Here is a 21,521-nt window from a genome sequence, read left to right on the forward strand (position 1 = left end):
AAAGCCGCTTGGCTATTTGTATACGTATGTATAAATATATGCATTCCTTGTTGTGGCCACACTCCTTGTCATAGCAAAAAGACTTTCTTTAACTGCTTTCATATCCGCTTGGAAAAAAATAACACGCCCATTTCATACTCTTCTCTGATAGGAGAGGCATTATTGGGGACTGAATTTAAGCTCAATTCTATAGAACATGATAGGTAAGTATATATATAATTACGTTTAGTGCCTAACTTGGCGTTGTTCTGATAGCTCCACTGATACAGATACTAGCTGCTCTTTGTATACTTTCCATACATCTTATCGTGTATTTTTTTTCGTTATTGGCCATCATACCAATATATCATTAGTTTTAATCGGCCTTGCAACTACTAAGTGTTGTAGAGCAATGAGCTATGAACATTCTCTATCTAAAGGAATGTGCCAAAGGTACTTTGACATAAAGGCGGTAATTTCGGTATGTAAGACAAAGAACGTGGTCTTGGAAGGGAAAATTGTATATATTGTACATTCCTATAGCCTGTGGAGTCGTGGAGTTACCCTTGTACACTCGACATTCACACTAATGTCTCTAATATTATATAAGGTTAGAGTAAACAACTACAACTAGAACAAAAACGCATAAAATAAAAATGCCATCGGAAATCGAAACTAACATCACTTGTGGATAAAATTATTATTTTTTTTAAACGCCGAAAGTTGATGACTTTTTTTGAACTGTCAGATATCCCTTGTAACTTGAAAATTACTTAATTTTTTTCTTCAAAAATTTTCTTGTGTATTCTAAAAATAACTATATATAAATATACCCTTAAAATTTCGAAATCAAACAAATAACTATTATTTTTTTGGTACTCCCTAAAATCACCTTCTTAGGCTGTTTCTCTAGGTGTTCCCCATAAGTTTTAGAAAAAGAATATTTTTTCTTACAAAAAAAATGTTTATTAGGTAAAAATTATATCAACAAAAGTATTTAAAGTTTTTCGAACTTGTTATATAACTAACGGTACTTATTCAGAGCGTTGCTTGAAACTACCTTCAACTAACGAGCATGTTCTGCTGGGTTCTTACTACTTATGTGTATTATGTATGATTGTGTGTATAATTTAGCTTTTGTGACCTTTAACTAACTTTGTATATGAAAGTATTGTTGTAATGCTTTGGTGTCTAATATTACTAAAATTAGTCAGCTACACATCGATAATAAATCAAATTGAATGACATGAAATTGACAATTGACTTGCGATATGCGATATACGATTTCGATGCATCATTAGTTTGTATTTGTTTGGTTAAATAAAACAAAAAAGTAGGCATATTTTGAAGAAACTTTTGAAGCAAGAAATGTCAAGAGAATAAAAAAACCGTCAACCTTGGTTGCACCAAAGCTTTAATATTCTTCATAAATATATGTTAGGTTAGGTTAATCTGGTAGGCGGATAAGCCGCGCATAGACCAGTTTTGGTCCCTTGTAATACAATATGAAGTTCAATTTCTAGGTCCATGAGGATGACTAGCCTTTAGAATGCCCGCGTTTGATTCCAACTTTAACAGACTCTGTGGGTTCTCTATCGATACTTCTTCCAGTGTTTTATGCCATGGCAACCCTAGGCGCCTACAGCGTAGTCTTGCCAATGCGGGACAAGTGCACAAGAGATGTTCCATTGCTTCCCTGGTGCCTTGATCTAGACATTTCCTAAATTCTTCTCGATCTGTCAACCACATTCTGCGGGCGTGTGCTCCCACCAGACAGTACCAGTTAGTATTCCGATTATGTTCCTACAGTCTTTTCTATCGTCAATAGGAATTTTGTGTACTTCCGATCTACCGTTTTGCACATGACTTTTGCAGTTTTGCACCAGGGAGCTCGTTCCATAGGGTTTTGATTTTCTTTACCATGCTTTTGTCCAGATCATTGTATAGACAATGCATGGCTTTCCCATTGTTGATCACGTTTTCGGGTGTTAGCCGTACACCACTCTTGGCAAACTGGTCCACTACTTCATTAATATCGATGCCTTTATGGCCTAGCCCGCACTGCTGCCCTGCTTCCCAAGACACTCTTGGCCGATATGCGATACGAGGTTACTGCCTTGAATGCTACTTGGGTGTCTACGCAGATTTTGACATTGGATTTGCCTGCAACCCTATTATTATTATTTTATTGTTTTGAAAATAAAAATCAATAATCAGTCAAAACAGTCGCTTTTCTCGATAAACAAAGATAATAAAAAACTCGTACAAACGTCGCTTGAAATCGACTCAAAATGATTTCATCGTATCTGGCTGTCGTCTATTCACTCTTTTTCGCAAGCTTTATAATTTTGTGTCAAAATGCGTCAAGTGCTTCTACAAATGATTTCTGTAAAATGAAATGCGGCACCCGCCGGCATACGCTCTGCAACCAGGTTAGTGTTTACCACTACACACTGAGTCTTTAAGAATCCTTTTGATTACTAATACAACACCATCGACTGTCAGGTGAAAGCTCATAACTGCAGCAACAAGTCATACCATATTTACCGTAGCGCCGAACTGGAAGACTTAGATTTGCGGAGTCAACTCATTATGGCGCACAATGGCCTACGCGAACGTATTGCCAGCCGCATGCATGTCGCTGATATGGTGCTGAGCAAATGGAGCAAACGATTGGCGTCAATGGCGGAGAATTGGGCGCTGCAGTGTCGCCCGTATGAGGATGATGAATGCGCGCACACGTCATTGCCAATGAATGTGCGAACTTTACTCAATATGTCGCAAGCAAATCAAGAGGAAATGTTTGTAGCAATGAACCGCTTCTGTTTCACATCGCTTTATTTGCCGCGCGAACTACTGGAAATTGTTTTTAATCGTTGGTACTTCGAAAAGGATCACATGCAGGCGCCCAAGAAAATAAACTTTCAAAATCAAACGTTAGCACTGCTTAGCGGTGAAAATAATTTTACACATTTAGCCTATCCACGAATCAGGCGCATCGGTTGCAGCGTTGCCAGGTTAAAGTGCACCGAAACAAAAAATATTACTTTTTCACTTAAATAATTTTATTTTCAATACAGATATGACAATGAGTATTGCATCTTTTGCTTCTATGATCCTTACTATAGACATACCGAGGGCATGTTGTTTAGTCATGGCCCGCCAGCGACACATTGTCCATGGCAATATCCCCTGAAAGACCTCAATTTTCCAAATATGTGTACGCGTAATATCTTTCTGGATGCGGATGAGGTGAATTTTGTTGCTGACAAATTTCATATATCGACTTTTTTATTAGCAATTTGTTTAATTCAATTCAGTTTATAATGTTTGAATAATCGTGAGTTTCTTATAACTGTTTTTATATTCATTTAATTATAATTTAGTACAGCTTCGGTAAACATCTAGTTTCCTTTGCCGCTGTAGGTAGTACGCAAAAGCGCGAAAAATTGATAAGACATGCTGATAACCTGTGAAAACAAACAGAGAAAATAATTTAGTATCATTTAGTATAATATAATATCGTATGAATATTGGTGCTTTAAATATAAGGTTTATAACAATAGTCATGCAGTTTGCCAAGAGATGGCATAACTTGATTTGGGGAGTTATTTTTCATTCCTATCCCATGAAGAAATATCATTCTATTTTGGTAGTAGTTTAGGGTGAACACTAGTTGAGGAAACGTGCCAAGAGTGTTTTGTACAATTTAAAAATTTATTTGTTGATAAACACAAAAAAAAGGTCGCAAAATCTTTGAAAGTCCCTCAAGTACAGGGTTTGTTCGGAAAGTAATAGGACTGAGTCGATTTAAAAAAATTTATTGAACCAATCGTTACAATGGTCTAAAAACTTTCAAAATAGGCTCCTGCGTCGATGCAGTCCTGCCAGAGCGATATCTAAGCATTGAAATCGTCACGGAAGACATTCTCCAGAACAGCATTGAGAACTGAGCTGCATGCTGCTTGGATCCCCTCTATCGTCTCAAAATGCTTGCCTTTCATCGGCCTTTTCAGGCGAGAAAACAAAAAAAAAATCTGGGGGGCCACATCTGGGCTCTAGGGCGGCTGCGGAAGCATTGGGATGGCGACCTTACTTCCAATCGGCTGCGATGTCTTGTCGGACGCGATTGACACTTCGTTCGAGTCTCTTGAGGACTTCCAGGTAAAACTTGGAGTTGACGGTTTGTCCAGGAGGAAAAAAAATCATGGTGGACGATGCCTTTAATGTCAATGCTCGTTTTCCCCTCTTTTGGGCAAGAAAACGCCGGCCTGTGCCACTCGGAAGATAGTCTCTTTGTTTTCTGGCTAAAGCAACATCTGGGTAAGTCTGCTTGATCATATCAAACGTCTCTGTCGCAGATTTACCGAGTTTCACACAGAATTTAAACGCGTACCTTTGCTCTAATGAACGCTGCATTTTCGGCTTTTACCACTGACCGAAGCACGTCGCGCGAAAATGTTTGCCCTGACTCTCCAGGTGCTGGGACACAACTGACCTGCCGCTCGTTCATTAGCTAGGAACACCCGCTACCGAATCCAGTCGCGGCGGAAGAAAATCCGACCTATTACTTTTCGGGCAAACCCTGTATATTTTCTTCACTGTAATGGTGTTGCGAACAGAATGTTCAGTAGGCCGATTATGTTGACGATAAGTTGAGCGAAGCGCTCGAAACACATTTTTAAACAACGTGAATTTTCGTAATAAAGTTGAACGATTTGCAAACGTTGTTGAGGCGTAAGTCTTCTTGACACATTTACGGGTGATCAGTCAAACAAGAGCTATTGAAACAAATGCCTCTACTAGGATCAGCCGTGGAATCAGAAGGACGGGATGTATAATGAGTTTATAAAGTAAAGTTATTGATAGTATCAGGAATCGAGGTCTAATAATAACTAATATAACGCACCATTTTGGTTATGCTTGATTAAATTTAAGCTCACCTTCATATAAGTTCGAAATGAGATTGGTGGAAATGTAGGTGCACGAATCGATGCGGGCTTTTGACTGCGCATTATGATTATAGCCAAAAGTTTTTTGTAATGTCTGTCGCAATCGAACCAATTCTGGTTATAGGCCGCATCGCCAATGCGTTGGCTCTGAAAAAAAAAGAATTATGTATGTAATATGTATATAGTTATCATTTATATAAGGAGAGCTCGATGAAAAATTAAATATAAAAGTTAATCACAAACCGGACATCTTTAATAAGGAAAGGAAATATTGGAAGAAGCCACTGAAAATTAAGTACGGTTTGGCTTTTAGTTTTATTTTCTCTGGATTAGATAAAAATCGAGTTACAAGGAACTGTGAACATGGGCAGTCGGAACCGAATGATCTTCCAATTTTTTGCGAAGCTCGTCCAAAACTCTCGGAAGGAAAAAGACACACAAGATAGGAAGACCTTGCGGACTCGCAGTTAAACGATCGAGTGCAAAAAATCTCATCGTATTATTTGGAAGTACTTATAAAAGAAAGGCGGTGGAACAATTGACTTAAGCTACATAGAAACTAATAAAATTGTGTAAAAATAATATCTTCACTTACAGATGTCATCAGTTCATCACCATAATAACAGATTACAAACACTTGCACCAGCATGGTTGTTAGAAAAATAATATATTTTACAATATCTTCTGTAGACGAAGCAGTCACTTGAAATCCAATAAAACAGATGGTCAACGAAGCGGTTAGGAAATTCAGTAGTAAAGAGAAACTGAAAATGCTGTTGACATGTTCGCTCAACCTGCAACAAAACAAAGCAAATAATACTTATTCTTAGCATATTGACATGCCAACAGCAACATCATCTCCTCCCTAGCATTATTCACCACCCGACACTCACTCCAAACACTTGGCATGTTTCACCACTAAAGCTTGCAAATATTGTAAATCCTCTTGCGCACTGCTCTTCTCCGAACGGCCAGCGAATTCCTCCAGGCAACGTGAAATGTAATCGAAGTGCATACAAAGCTGTGTCACCGAGGCCACCAATACCAGATCGGCCGAGAGAAAGGCCACACCAGCCAAATATGCGCCATGCACTTGACCCATATACGTGAGCCAGTAGACCCAAGTCTTCTCGGTGGCATTATATGGATACCATATGGCAAAACCGAAATTACGCTCAAACACGGGCGCACCCAAGAGCCAGTATTGCACGGCAGCCTTAAGCGCCGGATAAAGACTGAACGTGGATGTGTATGCCAAGCAGAGCAGCGCGAAAATGGCCATCACACGCCGCATAACACGTTCGCGTTGTGGCAATTTGTATTCAACTTGCTGTATAGCGGTTTTCGGAAATGAGTCTTCCATCTGATCCAAATGCTCACGCAAGGTTCGACGGTGCACTGTCAAGGCGATCTGCTTGAAATCCGCTACAAAAGAGAAACCAATACAAGGCGCCACACCGGTTGCCTCCAAAACTGTGGCGAACGAGTTCAAAGCTTTCACGAAGTAAATAATCTCACCGACAACGAGTATATTGAAATTGAGGAAACCGAGATAGAGCAGCGACTTGAGCAACAGTCGTCTTATGCGATGTGGTGAGCGATGCTCATAGAGATCCTCACCGATTGTCTGGTAAAATCTGATAGGTATGCGTATGAATTCGCTAAAAGTGCGTGCCTCAGGCATTATGCTTACGCGGAGTTGGCAGACTTTAAGCTTAAGAATCGAGATTTCAACCGGAAATAAAGTTTACTTTTGTGATGCGCAAGTATTTATATGAGATTTTCACGACAAATTTCCTTATACTAGTTGGGTAGGAGTTCGGCTTCTTAAATTTCGACATTTACGAATCACTACATGAGCTACAAAATGTTTAAGCTTTGACCTTACAATCAGAAAGTCCTTACTTTTGTGCTTCTTTTTCGTTGTTTCCATAAATTTTTACTAAATTTTGGTTTTGATATAAATACGACACCGACCTAGCGTCTTTATAAATTTCCTTCTCCAGATCGTAATACTAACCAGATTACTGTAATAATTCGGCTGTCGGCATCACTAGTGAAGGATCTTTCTTTACCCTATACTCTTTATTTCGAAATTGTATTAAAAACTCGTTTTTTCTTCCTAATCAAACATCAGCACCATCTAGTGGAGTTGAAGTTCACAAGAAGATACTTCGGGTTTCTGTAAATTATGCCGAATATTTTCAATTGCTGAAGTAGTTTCTCATATATTGTATGTATATATCTACATATATTTTTTCAATTAGCTTGTCTCACAGTCCACCTACTCTTATTGACTTTCTGTAGCGGCTCTTAACTGTCAAAAAAATTTATGAGTTTTTAACTTTAAACTTTCTTTATTTCTTTCCAAGTTGAAAAGTGTAAAAATTACACAATTATCAACACAGAAGAATGTATTTATTGCGCAATTATTAAATACTCTTCGTTTCAGGACATATAATTATTTTGGTGAGAAAGTTAACAGGAAACCAAAGGCCTAATTATTACTTACACAAGTTTACGAATGTTAATAATAAAAGTTCACTTTAATGTAGGTACTTATAGCATCTATTATGTGGTTATCTATGTAGGTCAGTGAGTTACTACCGACCTTGTGGTCGTTGGTTCAGTCGTTGGACGTAAAAAAGTCAAAAATTATGGACGAGTTTGGATTGGTGACCCTTCAAAGAAAGCAAATTTCTACCACTGAGGCTATTTTTTACCCGAAAACTCTTTGCTATGTTCATCAGCTGTGCTTAAATATATTTCTAAGTTGGATGTCTATATCAATAAGTGGAGAAGTGTTCGCCAAATTTTAAGCTAAGGTGTAAACACCAGTATTGTACCAGTTTACAGTTTGCAATTGATGAAATATTCTATAAATAAGTCTTATTCCTGTATCTAGCACGTTTCAGTCTAGAAAAATTAGATGATTCTCGCACTACTGTGATTATGTGGTCGAATTTACTCATACATACTTATATAGTTATTACAGCTAATGTGTACTCTCTTCTTTGCTTTTAATATTTCCCTTGGGTAAGCTTTGGGAATAGTCAGTACTTCCTTAATGTAAACTTCATTAATTCTGCTTTGCAATGTAAAAGATATATAATGTATCGATAGAAATATTAATAACAGGTCAATGTTATTATTAGAAAGATCTCGGCCAACCATAGTAAAAAACCTTTTTTTTACAAAATTCGTTTTTTTTTATTCAATACAGTGATTATAGCGACCCTTAAACTTTTCGATATCTATTTTGTAGTATGATTTTTCCTTTGCTTCAAAATAGAGCTAAGTTTCGGCGATCATTTCTTCATTCGACGAAAATTTCTTCCCGCGATCATTTTTTCGAGATCTGCCTACAGAAAATGGTAGCGGGGGACCAGATTTGGCGAATACGGTGTACGCAGAAGTAAGTCGAAGCCCAATTCTTGGATTTTTGTCATCTTTTTCACTGACTTGTGACACTGTACATTGTCCTGGTGAATCAACACTATCTTTTTCTTTAAATGCTGCTGTTTTTCGGCGATTTTGTTCTTCAAAGGGTCCAACAGAGCTATATAATAGCCGCTGTTGATAGTACTATTGATGATATTATATAGCACTGTTGATAGTACTATTGATGATAGTCAATAAAAATTATTCCATGCGCATCCCAAAATACAGACGCCATAACCTTGCCAGCCGACTGTTGCGTTTTTCACGAGTCGATTTATCTTGTGCAGTCCACTCAGATGACTGTCGATTGGGCTCCGGTGTGAAATGATAGAGCTATGTTACATTCATTGTAACATATCGACTCGATAACTCCGTTTTTCGTTTGAACATCTCCCAACACTGCTCCGAATCATCAACTCGTCGTTGCTTTTGATCAAAAGTGAGCTCGCGTGACACCACTTTGAATTGAGCTTTCTCCTACCCAAATATATGTGAATAATAAGATGTACACGTTCAGTTGATGTCTTTAGAGTACCTGCAATTTCATTCAGCTTCAGGACTTTTTTTATTGTTTTCGTCGGTGGCAACCTCTATTGGGCGTCCAATGCGTTCACCGCCTTCGATGCTCATTTCGCCATCAGAGGGTTCTGCAGTAGTATGATCCAGTCTCAAAACCCTCGGTTAGTTGCCGCATCTTTTCGTTTTCCTGGAATGTTAGGGGTAACTAAAAATAATAAAGATTTAATTCTAGTAGTGCCTTCTATGTGCCAGGCCGGGGACTTTTTAACCCACCTATTATTGGTTATGAATCCTAAAATCAGGTTCTTCGGGTACCACTCTTTTTAAGCCTTACTTCAGTCGCAGTAGACAATATACAATATAAACGCTATAAATCCAAAATGAGAGTTAACTGAAATATTGCTCTCTCAAACCACCCTCGACTCCAGCGTTCGCCGACTGATCGGACTAAATATTGTTGTTATAACTTATATCGATAATTGGAGTTTCAATATTGCAAGAAAAAAATATTGTATACATAAGTAACTGTAAAAATGGACCCTTTTGTTAGAGTATACGTAAGTATTTATACACTTTTTTATACAGCTGTATGTATGTACAACTTTTACAAGCGTTAAACATTCCGTTACTTATAATAATTCAGCGAAGCGTCAAAACAACATCGCGTTATGAATTTAAATAAATCCCCTCACACCCCCGCACGATGTAATTGATTTAAACAGCTGGCGCGAATGCACACGATGCCGTGAATGTCAACTGAAAATAAAAGGTGATATTGGAAGTGTGCGGCGTTGTGTGTACTCCGACGCATTACAAGCAGTCGCTGATTGCACGAGTATTCCTCGTTTTTTCTTTGTTTGAATATGCTGCTTAGCGAAATTAAATTTAATATTTAACTAGCGACAAGACGGGCGAAACGCTTTTCGCATTTTCTGATTGACATATTTTAATATTAACACACACACAGACATACACAATACATACATACCATTATGTGCGGTTGTTCTAACGCAATATTACCCCCGTTGATTGATTGATGAAGCAACTAACCGACTTATTGATATTTTGTGCACATTAGGGTGGACTGATTTTTTTAGAAAAAAAATACATAAAAATTTCAAAAATAAGCAAATGAAAAAATTTTCGTAAGTAATCTGAAACCAAAAAACAATTATTAAACAAGAATAATGTGACAATGTCCGGTTCCATTGAAAAATGTGATTTTTTACCTCTTTTTTGAGTGTTTCGCGAACTGGCCGCATCCGGCATCCAAGGGTTAGCAAAATAACTATTAATCCCCCAAAGGGTGAATATTGAAACATCTTGGAGCTCCATAAAACATTTTTTTTCGGTTATTCTTACAAAATAATAAAAATTAAACATTTTGATTTAAAATTTGGAGATAATATATTAGGTTGCTCTGTTGACAAGAGCACATTAATTTCTTAATAAAATAATGGTGTCTTGCATTTTCAAATATTTTGATTCCCAACTTTCCAATTAAATTATTGCATTTCACTTTTTTTTTATCTTTCATTAATATAAATTTAATTCAATGATGTAAAAAATATATTTAATAATCATTTTCTAAAATTTTTAATATGCATATATACATACATATACATATGTATATACGTAATTTGCATAATATACAAAAAATTGCTATATTTTAAGCATTATGCAACCGCCCACCACAGTTAACCAGGTGGATGACACCTAAATATGTGACGAATTTCAGGCGTCTAACTCTGCTTATATAACACATCACGTTTCAACGCATACAAAAACCAGCATTTATTCATTTTACTCTATACACATATTGTTGTTGTTGTCGTTATTATTATTACAACTTATTACGCAGCAGCATATTTATTATCCATAACTGTTTGTCAGACACATCAACTCTGCAAATTCGGCTTGGCTGAAATTCAATAAATTAAATTTGCATTCACGAACATTTCGTGGGAAGGTAAGCAAAGACGCAGTCTGCAAAGTTTTACATTTCATTGACTTCCAGGGCGTCCTATTGCCAACATCAGTCAGCGCTGCCTACTTTTCGTATATAGAAATAACAAACTTAAGGGAAATATGTAATGTACTTTCATGTGTTTTGTTGCTTTATATTTCTTATCTCTTTTGTGATTTGGAATTTTCTTTTCTGCCTTGACATACATAAGTTTTAAGATATACAGACTTATATAATGAAAATATTTATACTCATATATGTAAATACATATGATTACCATGACCCATTGTCTAGAGTTCAAATCAATTTTGGCGCTAACCGCAGCAAATGTCTCTAACGATAATATTAAAATAAGGGTAGTGCTTAAAAAGTCAGTGACTTTTACGAAGCAATAAAATTATTTTCTTATTTTCTTGTGGTATTTACAAAGCAAAACTTTTTTGGGTCTGTAGCAACCCTTTTAAAAAAATATTTTCTGCTGTAAGTTTTCTTAAACATTTTCAATTTAATACCCGTATTAAGTAATTCCATGATTTTAACTTTTTTTTTAATATTTTAACAGGTGGCAACTCTTTTCAATTTTTTTTTTTTATTGGAAGCTCTCATTTTATGATCATCTTATAGCGCGTCAAGTTACTAATATTTTAATTTCTTAAAATTTAAAATAGTTGGCAACCTCTTTCAAAACCCACATAGTAATATTTTATTTACTTTATCAATTGAAATTACTAGAAAAATAAACAGCAGCTAACTTTTTCTAAAAATATTTTTTTTTCGTCTAAAAAGATCTCTCTTAGACATTTATAATTTAATACAAAAATTTTCAGCATATTGGCAACCCTATTTAAATATATGTTTCGGTCGTTTTCTTAGGTCTAAGTGGGCAAAGTCTACATATTTATATGGAAAACTTGACTTCCACTAAAAGCTTAGCAATACACAAACCCAATCATGTGACAACTTTCAAAGATTAGAAGAGGATCTCATCTCTTGAAGGGGTTACATGGGTTTCCTCTGGTAAAAAAAAGCATTTTTTTAAAAAATTAAATATTTTGTTAAAATTTTATATTGTTAAAATCATAAGCTACTAAAAAATAAATTCTGAAAATTTTGAAAAAAAAATATTTTAAACTCGTCCATTGCAGCGTTGGTGATTTCCCGTACAATATTGGCAGGATAACTCCTTAAAAGCTCATCCAAAGTGTATTTTAGTTAAAACCTTAACTAGGAACATGGATGAAGGGAAAAAATACTGAAAATTGGATTTTTGGCAAACATTTTTACAAAAAAATTGAAATTTTAGTGAAAATTTCAGAAAATTTTTTTCCAAATAGTTGTGATCGAAAAAAATCCTTCATCCAAGTTTTTAAGAATTATATCAGAAAAACCTATATAAAATTTCATAAAGATCGATTCAGTAGCTCTCGAGAAATCTTGCCAACCGACTTCAAGAACAGTTTCGAGAAAAACGCGTTTAAAGACAGCGGACTTAGCCTAGCTAGCCTCGGGGACACAATTTCTCAAAGCTGTATCTCCAAAATTATTGCCCAATAAAAAAATCGATTTTTTGAAAACCATGTAACCCCTAAAGTATCAGTAAAGTTATGGAATTTTATAACAATGAAAGACTGGACTAAAGATTTAGAAGGAGGGCAGTCTCTACTTTTTGGCATAAAAATATATTCCATTCGAAATCTCACTGACGTTTCAAACTACCCTCGCATCGGCTTATTTGTTGTAAGCAGTCAATTTATATTAAGGCTAATGCTGTACGAAAAAAGTCTTAAAACCACAAACACATAATTTTTAAAAATAAATATGTACATATGCACATATAAAATATATCAAAATATTTACGTTCATTCGACAGCCAACACCTTGACATTGACACACTAGGTAAAATTTGTTGCGTAGAATCTTAAAAAGGAAAAAAATAATGAAAATAACAGCTGTCAATTTTGTCATCATTTGGCATTTGAAGACATTCGCTGTCACTGACTTTATGACACCTTTTACGGTCGCAACAGCATTTATCATTTGTGTGTTTGTATGTATGTATGTTTATGTGTTAAATGTATTTTGTATATACTTTACATTTAATGTTCAGTTTTCGAAAAGCCTGCGCTACAAAATCAAAGAAAAATGCGTTCCTTGCCTTCATTTGTCCTTAGAAAGGTAGCAGATGCCTTGAGATTTGTTTGCCTACGTGCATGAAGCGCATAGGATTAAATAAAATTTATGGCAAAAACAAAATCAGTTTGGGATTAATGTCAGTGACATACTTACATACAGAGAAATGTTTGTTTTTGTATTAATTATTTGTGAGAAATATCATAATTATAGAAAAAGGATGCAGACGATGCGCAGACAAGTTCAAAAGCAATTTATTTGAATAGCAATCAAAGTTCTAAAATGCTTCAAGTTCATGACCTCATACTTGTATTGTAATGAAAAAAAGTGGAAAAATTTTTATAAATTAATCTACGAAAATACCAGTATGCTTCTTTTGTACTAAAATGTTCTTAGAATATAATTAATCTACATATTCTCTCAGTAGTCCAAATTTTTTCAAAATTAAATTTAATGGCTGTCAAAAACGAAATGCTGGAAGCATATGAGCGGAATATCTGAATTTACATCTTTCTTAATATTTTCTTTAAACTTGCACTTACTTTCTTAGTACATGGTAACCCTTCCCCTTAACTTCTCTACATGCCTGTTAGCTCTTTGAAAGCTGTCATTTATCACAGGACGTATACGTAACCTCACTATATTAAAAAGATCAATGTCCTTTAGATTTACGGACGAAAAACACTCATTGGTTGCGTGAAAAAAAACAAAGCTGTTTCGAAACTAATACATATGTTCTATAAACTTTTATGAACCCAAAAAGTATTCCATACTCTTTGCAAATTAAATTGGCACTTTGAACATTTATGATATTGTACATAGCTGAGTACCGCCTTCAAGTGTACTTCGCCATTTAGAGGTTATTCCACTAGTTATTAGTAAGCGACGAAATTTGAATGTGTGTGTTTTGCTTCCCAATGAAATGAAATATTCTATGTAAATGCATTGGCAATACATATTTAAGAGACAATTTATAGCATGAATGGAATAGAATAGAACGATTTATGGTATGATTCATGGTATGGTACTTGGTACTTGTGTTCTAGGGGCACATTGAAGAAATTCCCTTTGTGTGAAAAATAAATTAATATATAAAGATATTTATAAATAAGTAAGGAAGTGCTAAGTTCGGGTGCAACATATTATACTCTCGCAACTTACAATAATCAAATCCAGGGAAATCCTTTATGGTGTAAAACCTGAGGATCGAAATCCAAGCAATTTTATATACACATGTACTATATATAACTCCTTTACTGACAGACATATAAGGTTTGTTATAACAGTTGGGGTAGAATCGACCTGATTTTATCTATTTTTCCCAATACCACTTACTATTAACACGTCACATACTAAAAAACTAATTAAATAGAGTAAAGTCAATCGAGTGTTCGAAAATCCTTATATTAGTTATATCGGGGATAAGTCAAGTTTTCGTTTTTTTTTCCCATTTTGGCACGAAGACACGCTCTCGTATTTTCTTTGGGATAACTCACATATTGACCGATATAAAATATACGGTACAAAGTCACCTGGAAGTTCGAAAATCTTTACATTAAGTATATGGGGGTAAGTGTTGGTCCGATTCAACCCATTTTTGACATACAGACATACCATTATAAGAGAAGAGCTATCCCTTAAATTCGAATTATATACTATGTCACACATTGACTGACATTTTCGATCAAAATTCAACTATAGGTGCTTGAGTCTAAGTATTCGGTACCTGGTGGCTTGAACATTTTTATTGGATTTGAACAATTACTATTTTTTATTTTTGCAAAGTTTAATCCCGTTATTTGAATTGCTTCTTGATTTGTGTACTGCAAACTGGACGAATCAAGTGGAATTTAAAATTGTGCTATATAGGAAGTAGGCGTGGTTATTGTTCGCTAATTTTTACAAAGTGACATAGAAATATGAAAAAAATACCGCATACCAAATTGTGTCCGAATCGGTAAGTCGGGTCCCGAGATATGGGATTTCACCAAAAAGTGGGCGGGCCACGCCTATCGTTCTATTTTCACACTGATCCCTATAAAGCCTAGTCATGCCAACCCTAGCCGCAAAAGATATGCTTAACAATGGACCTGAGGACTCTACAGCCATCACACGCAACATAACTGGAGAAGAGACATGGGTTTGACGGCTTATCATTCAACAAAGCTTTATCTAAGCACAAGAGTCTTGGTCGAGAAGTAAATCTATCTTTCTGTTAAAAAATATTTCAAATTAGAACAGAAAGCTTGCAAAAAATTTGAAAGTAGTCACCCTGTCTAATTAAATTGAAGACCACGAAAGCTCATGACAGAAATGTGCTTTCATCCGTTGAACTTTGAGCTTTTCTCACACACTTACACACATATAGCGGTTCGACATGCATACTTACATACGTATGATTACACCCACACACCTATACTTATAAATACATAACGCTTGTTTCAATTTCATAACAGCGCGCAAAACTTTGACATGCCGACCGGTGTAAACAAAAATAATTAAAAGCAACAAGTGAGCATTTCGCGTTTGCAAGCCCAAACAAGAAAGAGCGTGAAAGCAGCTTTTTCATGGAAATAACACACATACATATGTACATAAATGTGGGAAGGAAGGTAGCACTGCCAATAAAACCAACGTTGCCGCTATTTCAATCATTTAGTTGTGAAACACTAGCGCCGGTAGCAGGAAGCTCGTTAAAGTCAAAAGCGAAACGTAATTTTTACCAAACAACAATGGAATCTCAATATCAAATGCTCAGCATTGCACTCATACTCCTCGGAGGCTTGCTAGTAACCCCCACCGCAGCGGTTTATCCACGAGTTCTCGATATACAAATTGTGGCGCACAATCACACAGATCTATCCGCGCTGCCGACGACGCAGAAAGACTACCGAGATTGTGACAGCGTCTGCGAGGCGCTGAAATCACTCGAACTCGAATCGGATATTGTCAGATTGTCCAGCCTAACGGTACAACCCGAATCATTATTCAACTTCGATTGGAATTTAATGGGTCTATACGAAGTCATTTTCACCATGATGCAGCTGAAATATCTGCGACAGCCGGTGATAATGTGAATTTGTGTTCATAAAGTAAACAATAACAATAACAAAAATATTGAAAGCGAATTATGCACTGTGATATTAGAGTTAAGTGGATTAAGTTATTTATACAGATGTAATTTTTAAGTAAAATAAAAATAAAAAAAAAAAAATATTTGTAACAAACAAAAGTTGAGTGTATTTCACCATTTGTTATAATTAAGTTTTAGTGATAACGGCAACTACTATCATTACCACAATTACTCATTTGACGCCATACTAACCACAACCAACATATGTACATCAGTTTAACTGTTCTTTGTGTATTCAAGATAACAATTTTGTGATAAGAAAAGAGAAAGCTCGCGCCTTCTAAATGTGTACCTAGAAATTAGCTTAGTAATCAGGCGGCAATTAGCAATCGATCGTTTGGCTTTTTTGCCAAAAAAAAATAAAATCAAAACTTTGTCAGTACAAACGGAGATTAACCCCCTTTGAATGCTACGATTGCGCGGAGTAAAGAAAAAGTAAAATTTTCGTTGGTTTAAATCGACCGACAGTACTCGAAATTCAAAGAACACAGCGATTTCTGAAATTAGGTTAAGTTAAGGTGAGATATAGGGGTGTAAAAAGCTAAACCTGGAATTAATTAATACTTAACAAGTCAAGTTAAGGATGGAAAAACTAATTGTAGAAAGAAAAGACTTTTCCTGGTCGCTAAGTAAAAACAACTGCAGAGAGAATTCTACCCAGCACCGAGGGCCTGCTTGCTGTGATAAAAACTATAAATAATCTTACAATGTAAAGGGTGATCCATTTCAAGGTTCCCTACTTTTTTTAAAGAAAGTTCCAATTTAATTGAAAATGTTTATTATCATTCGAAAAACATTCTTTAACATTTATTTTTTGAAGATTATCTCTTTCTGCCGTGGCTACGTCACAGATGGTTCATGCATTCAGTCCAATTTGCGATAACTCGTTCGAACATTTCTAATCTTGGTAGCCAATCGACCGATCCAAAACTTGAAATTATCTGCTCACCAAAGTTTTTTCTAATAAATCCATTGATTGATGCGATGTGTGGAAAGTGGCGACATCTTGTTGAAACCAAACGTCGCCAACATCACGAGCTGCAATTTCAGGCATCAAATAGTTCGTCATCATGGCGCGATAAGGGTCGCCATGGCTGGCAACATTTTTGAAGAAATATGGACAGATGATTCCACCGGCTCACAAACCACACCAAACCGTTTTTCTGGATGAAATGGCAGGTCTTGAATCTCTTCAGGTAACTCTTCGTCCCAATTGTGGTAATTTTGCTTGTTTACATACCCATTCAGCCAGATATGGACCTCATCGCTGAACAAAATTTGACTTGAAAACATCAGATCTTCTTGGAACTTTTCAAGAGCCCTTAGAGCGAAGGGATGACACTTGGAAAGGTCGAGCGGCTTCAAATTTTGGACAAGCTGTGTTTTGTACGTTTTTAATTTGAGATCTCAAGATCGTAAAATGCGGCAAGTCGTTCTGCAGTCAGTCCGATTAGCTGCGAACGGCCCGTCTTCATGTACACTCTTAGCTATGGCTACTATATTTTCTTCACTGCATGCTGTACGTGGTCTATTCGGTTAAATATTATTCAAAAATGAATGCTGTGTCTAAAGATGGGTGATGGTGTTGCGAATAGTATGCTCTACTCACGCGTGATCTGTCAAAAAAGACTATTGGAAAAAAATACTTACTTGAATCATCTTTTAATAGACAAATGAAACTCTTCCTCTTGTTCTTGATTCTAACACCTAAGACTAAGATTAAACAAGGACTCTTTTGCCGCTCATTATTGGAAAATTCCCTCTCTCATGTTGTTTATTGCGTTCACACGAGCAATACTCGTACAAAATCCAGTAGCCCGAGTATTTACCCTTTCTTGAAATATTTCAATTATATTGTGCATACTCGTACACATATTTATATACATCCGTATAAGAAAAAACGTGGTAAAATTAATATAACCTTTTCAGGCTATAAAAAAGATAACGGAATTCAAATTTTTGAACATATTGTGGATATTCATTTGAAACCAGGCCCAACTGAACAAATTTCAGAATGAAAAGCAATGCCGTATGGGGTATCAGCGAACTGGCACGAACAAGAATTCAAAGCGTGTGGCCCGAGCACTAGCGGCACAGTCCCTTCGGATATTCTCGTCGTTTCCTCTCCCCACCATCACTCCAAGCTAGCGATAATTCCGGCCTCTGCTAATAGCAGGCAACTCAGCACCTATGAATATTCGATTTCATTTACAGAACCGACTATTGAGACCAGAGTACACGATAAAACTCGCTTTAACGACCTAGTTATTGGCTACATTCTTTTGATAAATATGAGGTGGCATAGATTTTTTGAAGGACTAATAATATGTGAATAGAGAACCGTATTTCCTTCTCACTTACCAAATTGTCTACAACTACGAAGTTGCGTGTTATGTGTGAGCTCGTTCTTTAACAAACCCATTTAATACCCTCCTTTATTCACGATAAGAAATCAGACATGTGTTGATGGAGGAATTATGTAGTCCGAATTGGCATTTTTCTGCTTTGAATGCACTTTTAGTATTGCAAAATAACTTTCACCTGCTGTATGTATTTTTGAATACATACATACATATGTATATCACATCACCTGCTTACTCTTGGAAGGGAATTCGAAAAAACCAAGAATAGAAGTATTAGATAAGGTTAATATGTCCAAACAAGGTCTTGTTAATAGGAAGAGATTGCGAACTCTCTTTCTCTCATTTCGATTTTTCGTCTTAAAGTCGTATTAAGTGCCACAGTTATCTAAAATATTATCCAGAATCAGACTCTCTATAAAAATTCTTCATATAAGACAAGGAATAACATTCTTTCAATTGAAATAGTTGTAATAAAAATGTTAACATATTTATATACATTTCCCTACTACTTACCTCCCACAGATAGATCTGTATCTAAGTACATATATTTTCGCAATTTTATGTTAAGCAAATTCTAAGAAATCGTTTGGCTAAAACCCGCGCTTTTCCGACAAACAATTATTCAATATCTAATGCTGTGTTTCGCGAGAATTTGAAAGCTTGCTTAAAACAAGTTTGTTTTATTATGAATCAGCAGATATAAAAGCCATTACCATTGAATTGCATATTTAATTGCTGGGCGGTAGGGTTGGTGACGGCGCACCATACTTAACTCCATATAAAATATTTTGCAATAAATAATTGTGTAAAAGTTTGTGCTTATTATAACTTTGAAGTGAGACAAAGCGAAATACTGTTTTGGGAAAACCCATTTCTTATTTATCAAACGTGAAATCTGCCGAGTAGAGTGCACTTGTTATTTGGGAAGGCAACAACGTAGATTTTTAGAACCGAAGTACGGTCGGCTTACAAAATGTTAACAATTATCACTGGTTCTCGGCATTAAGAGACACACCTAATGGAGCAACCTAAAACATTAAAATTTTTGGGAATTATTGGTAATTTTTATGACTGTATAGGTTATTGAATAGTAATTTTTATTATTGTATAGGTTACTTTATAGGTTAGTTAATAGTAATTTTGATGACTGTATAGGTTATTTTATAGGTTAATTAATAGTAAGTTTATTGCTGTATAGGTTACTGTATAAGTTAGTTAGAACAGTTTTGGTTCCTTGCGATACAGATGAAGTTCCATTTCGAAGTCCACGAAAAGTAGTCATCCTTTATGATGCCTGCACTGTACGTGAAATGCAATAGATCTGTGTTATCGATGCCTCTCTCAGTGTTTCATATCGTCTCATGCCTTGTCAATGTGGGACAAGAAATCCATTGTTGCTCTGTACCTTGCTCTTGACTTGTTTGCAGTCTTTTTGATCTATCAGCCTCGTCGTATAGACAAAGCGTTGGTTTTCTAATATTGATCACATTTTATCGGTGACAACCACACTCCACGCTTGGCAATCGACGAAGTTAAAGCTTTGATTGCTGTTTGGCTGTCCACGTAGATGTTAACCCTGGAGAGACTAGCTTCGAGGCTGTCCCAATAGCAAAGCCCTCTGCTTGAAATATTGTATACTGCAGTGGTCCAGCAGCTTAAAAGGCTGTCTTAAGCTTAACTCAGGAAAGCATATCCCCGCACCGATTAGGTTCTCCATCAAGGCATCCGTATAAATGTTCATCTCAACCACTTGAATGAAAAATCTGTATTCTCTACAAAGTGTAGTGATAAATGTTGAATAAAAGACTAACAAATTACAAAGCAATTTTTCATTCAGCCCTAAACTTTTTGGGCAAAAGTCACTCATACGCTCTGCTGATTATTTCCAATATGTCCTTGATTCAATAAATAATTATTTTTATTTATTTAAGTATACTTTGTTTAAACAAAACAGTTATAACGAATATACTCTCGTATATTGATAACATGACAAAGCTGTTTATAAACGTGGCTTTAGCATTTCAATATTAAGAATTCCTAGTAAACAATCGTTAGTTCATTTTCATTCATTATTATTTCAGTTGTGGCGATAGTGAGCATGAATGAACTTGCAAGTGATGCTGCTAATTTGCAATGAAATTGTTTAAAAATGCATAAACAAATGCATACATACATACGTCATAAGTTTCGCCAGACCAGTGTTCCAGTGCTAATTAAACACAATAACAAATTTACAAACTTGTATGTACGTACATATGTATGTAGGTCTGTTTACACGAGTATTCCTGTACATGCATACATGAAGTATACCAACAATTTTTTGCTTTGCTCTTAATCTGTCTACACATATTGGTCCAGTACGAGCGATTGCTTGATATAAATATGTACTTACGTTTGTACATATGTATGTATGTATGTAAACTGATCTTAATCGCCTAGCGGTTCTTTGTAACACCTTATAGCACGGGAGATGTACATATGTATTCTATAAAAATGCTCATGTAAAATAGACTAATTGATTTAGGCAGTCTGTCTGTCCATACTGTTGCACGGGTTTCTTTGCAACCTGAGAAAGTTGTTTTTGCATACGCGCAGAGTCGGACCATTACCACACCCACAAATTATTGTTAATACAATGACCGTTATATAGAGTTATATAAATCACTCATTAATTACGCAACAACAAAAATTAAAATTATTAAGGTGGCTTACGACGATGAAGGGCATGTTTCATCAGTTTACAAATTTCTGAAAAGTAGGCTTGGCTTGACATAATAAAACACAAATTGTATTTTTGTGAAAACTCGCTCCAAATATAATCGAAGGCTATCTATACAATCTGCTATCTGCTATTTATATCGAATATATACCATTTGATCAAATTTGACCCGGACTGACAAAAATGCCTGACAACTAAAGCAAACAATGGAAAACAAATAGAAATCTATCCATACATTATACTAGTCATTATTTAACAAATATACCATATGATCAAATTTGACCCGGACTGTCAAAAAAATACTTTTCGAGTAATTTAA

At 35.7% G+C, this 21,521-nt stretch overlaps 2 protein-coding genes across 2 annotated transcripts; one reads left to right on the forward strand and one right to left on the reverse strand.

Annotated features, from left to right (window-relative positions):
• Positions 1-2,372: 2,372 nt before the first annotated feature.
• LOC105223201 (uncharacterized) lies at positions 2,373-3,306 on the forward strand. Its single transcript, XM_011200849.4, has 3 exons — positions 2,373-2,411; positions 2,485-2,996; positions 3,060-3,306. The coding sequence occupies exons 1-3, from the start codon at positions 2,373-2,375 to the stop codon at positions 3,304-3,306; spliced, it is 798 nt and encodes a 265-aa protein (XP_011199151.3).
• Positions 3,307-3,383: 77 nt separating this feature from the next.
• On the reverse strand, positions 3,384-6,615 carry LOC105223204 (odorant receptor 67c). Its single transcript, XM_049454795.1, has 4 exons — positions 5,825-6,615; positions 5,527-5,725; positions 4,923-5,078; positions 3,384-3,449 (listed from the first exon to the last, which is right to left on the reverse strand). Exons 1-4 carry the CDS (start codon positions 6,613-6,615, stop codon positions 3,384-3,386), a joined length of 1,212 nt encoding a protein of 403 aa, XP_049310752.1.
• Between the last annotated feature and the right edge of the window lie 14,906 nt (positions 6,616-21,521).

Source organism: Bactrocera dorsalis, chromosome 4, assembly GCF_023373825.1.
Source record: "Bactrocera dorsalis isolate Fly_Bdor chromosome 4, ASM2337382v1, whole genome shotgun sequence".
Lineage (NCBI taxonomy): Eukaryota > Metazoa > Arthropoda > Insecta > Diptera > Tephritidae > Bactrocera > Bactrocera dorsalis.

What these genes read in the sequence shown, in the direction of transcription:
- LOC105223204 (XM_049454795.1), bottom strand. Translation starts at nt 6,615, where the DNA reads ATGCCTGAGGCACGCACTTTTAGCGAATTCATACGCATACCTATCAGA. An exon ending in AAACATGCCAAGTGTTTGGA is followed by an intron (nt 5,726 to 5,824) that starts GTGAGTGTCGGG and finishes GTTTTGTTGCAG; the next exon opens with GTTGAGCGAACATGTCAACA. An exon ending in GTGATGAACTGATGACATCT is followed by an intron (nt 5,079 to 5,526) that starts GTAAGTGAAGAT and finishes TTTTTTTTTCAG; the next exon opens with AGCCAACGCATTGGCGATGC.
- LOC105223201 (XM_011200849.4), top strand. Translation starts at nt 2,373, where the DNA reads ATGAAATGCGGCACCCGCCGGCATACGCTCTGCAACCAG. An exon ending in GGCATACGCTCTGCAACCAG is followed by an intron (nt 2,412 to 2,484) that starts GTTAGTGTTTAC and finishes ATCGACTGTCAG; the next exon opens with GTGAAAGCTCATAACTGCAG. An exon ending in ATCGGTTGCAGCGTTGCCAG is followed by an intron (nt 2,997 to 3,059) that starts GTTAAAGTGCAC and finishes TTTTCAATACAG; the next exon opens with ATATGACAATGAGTATTGCA.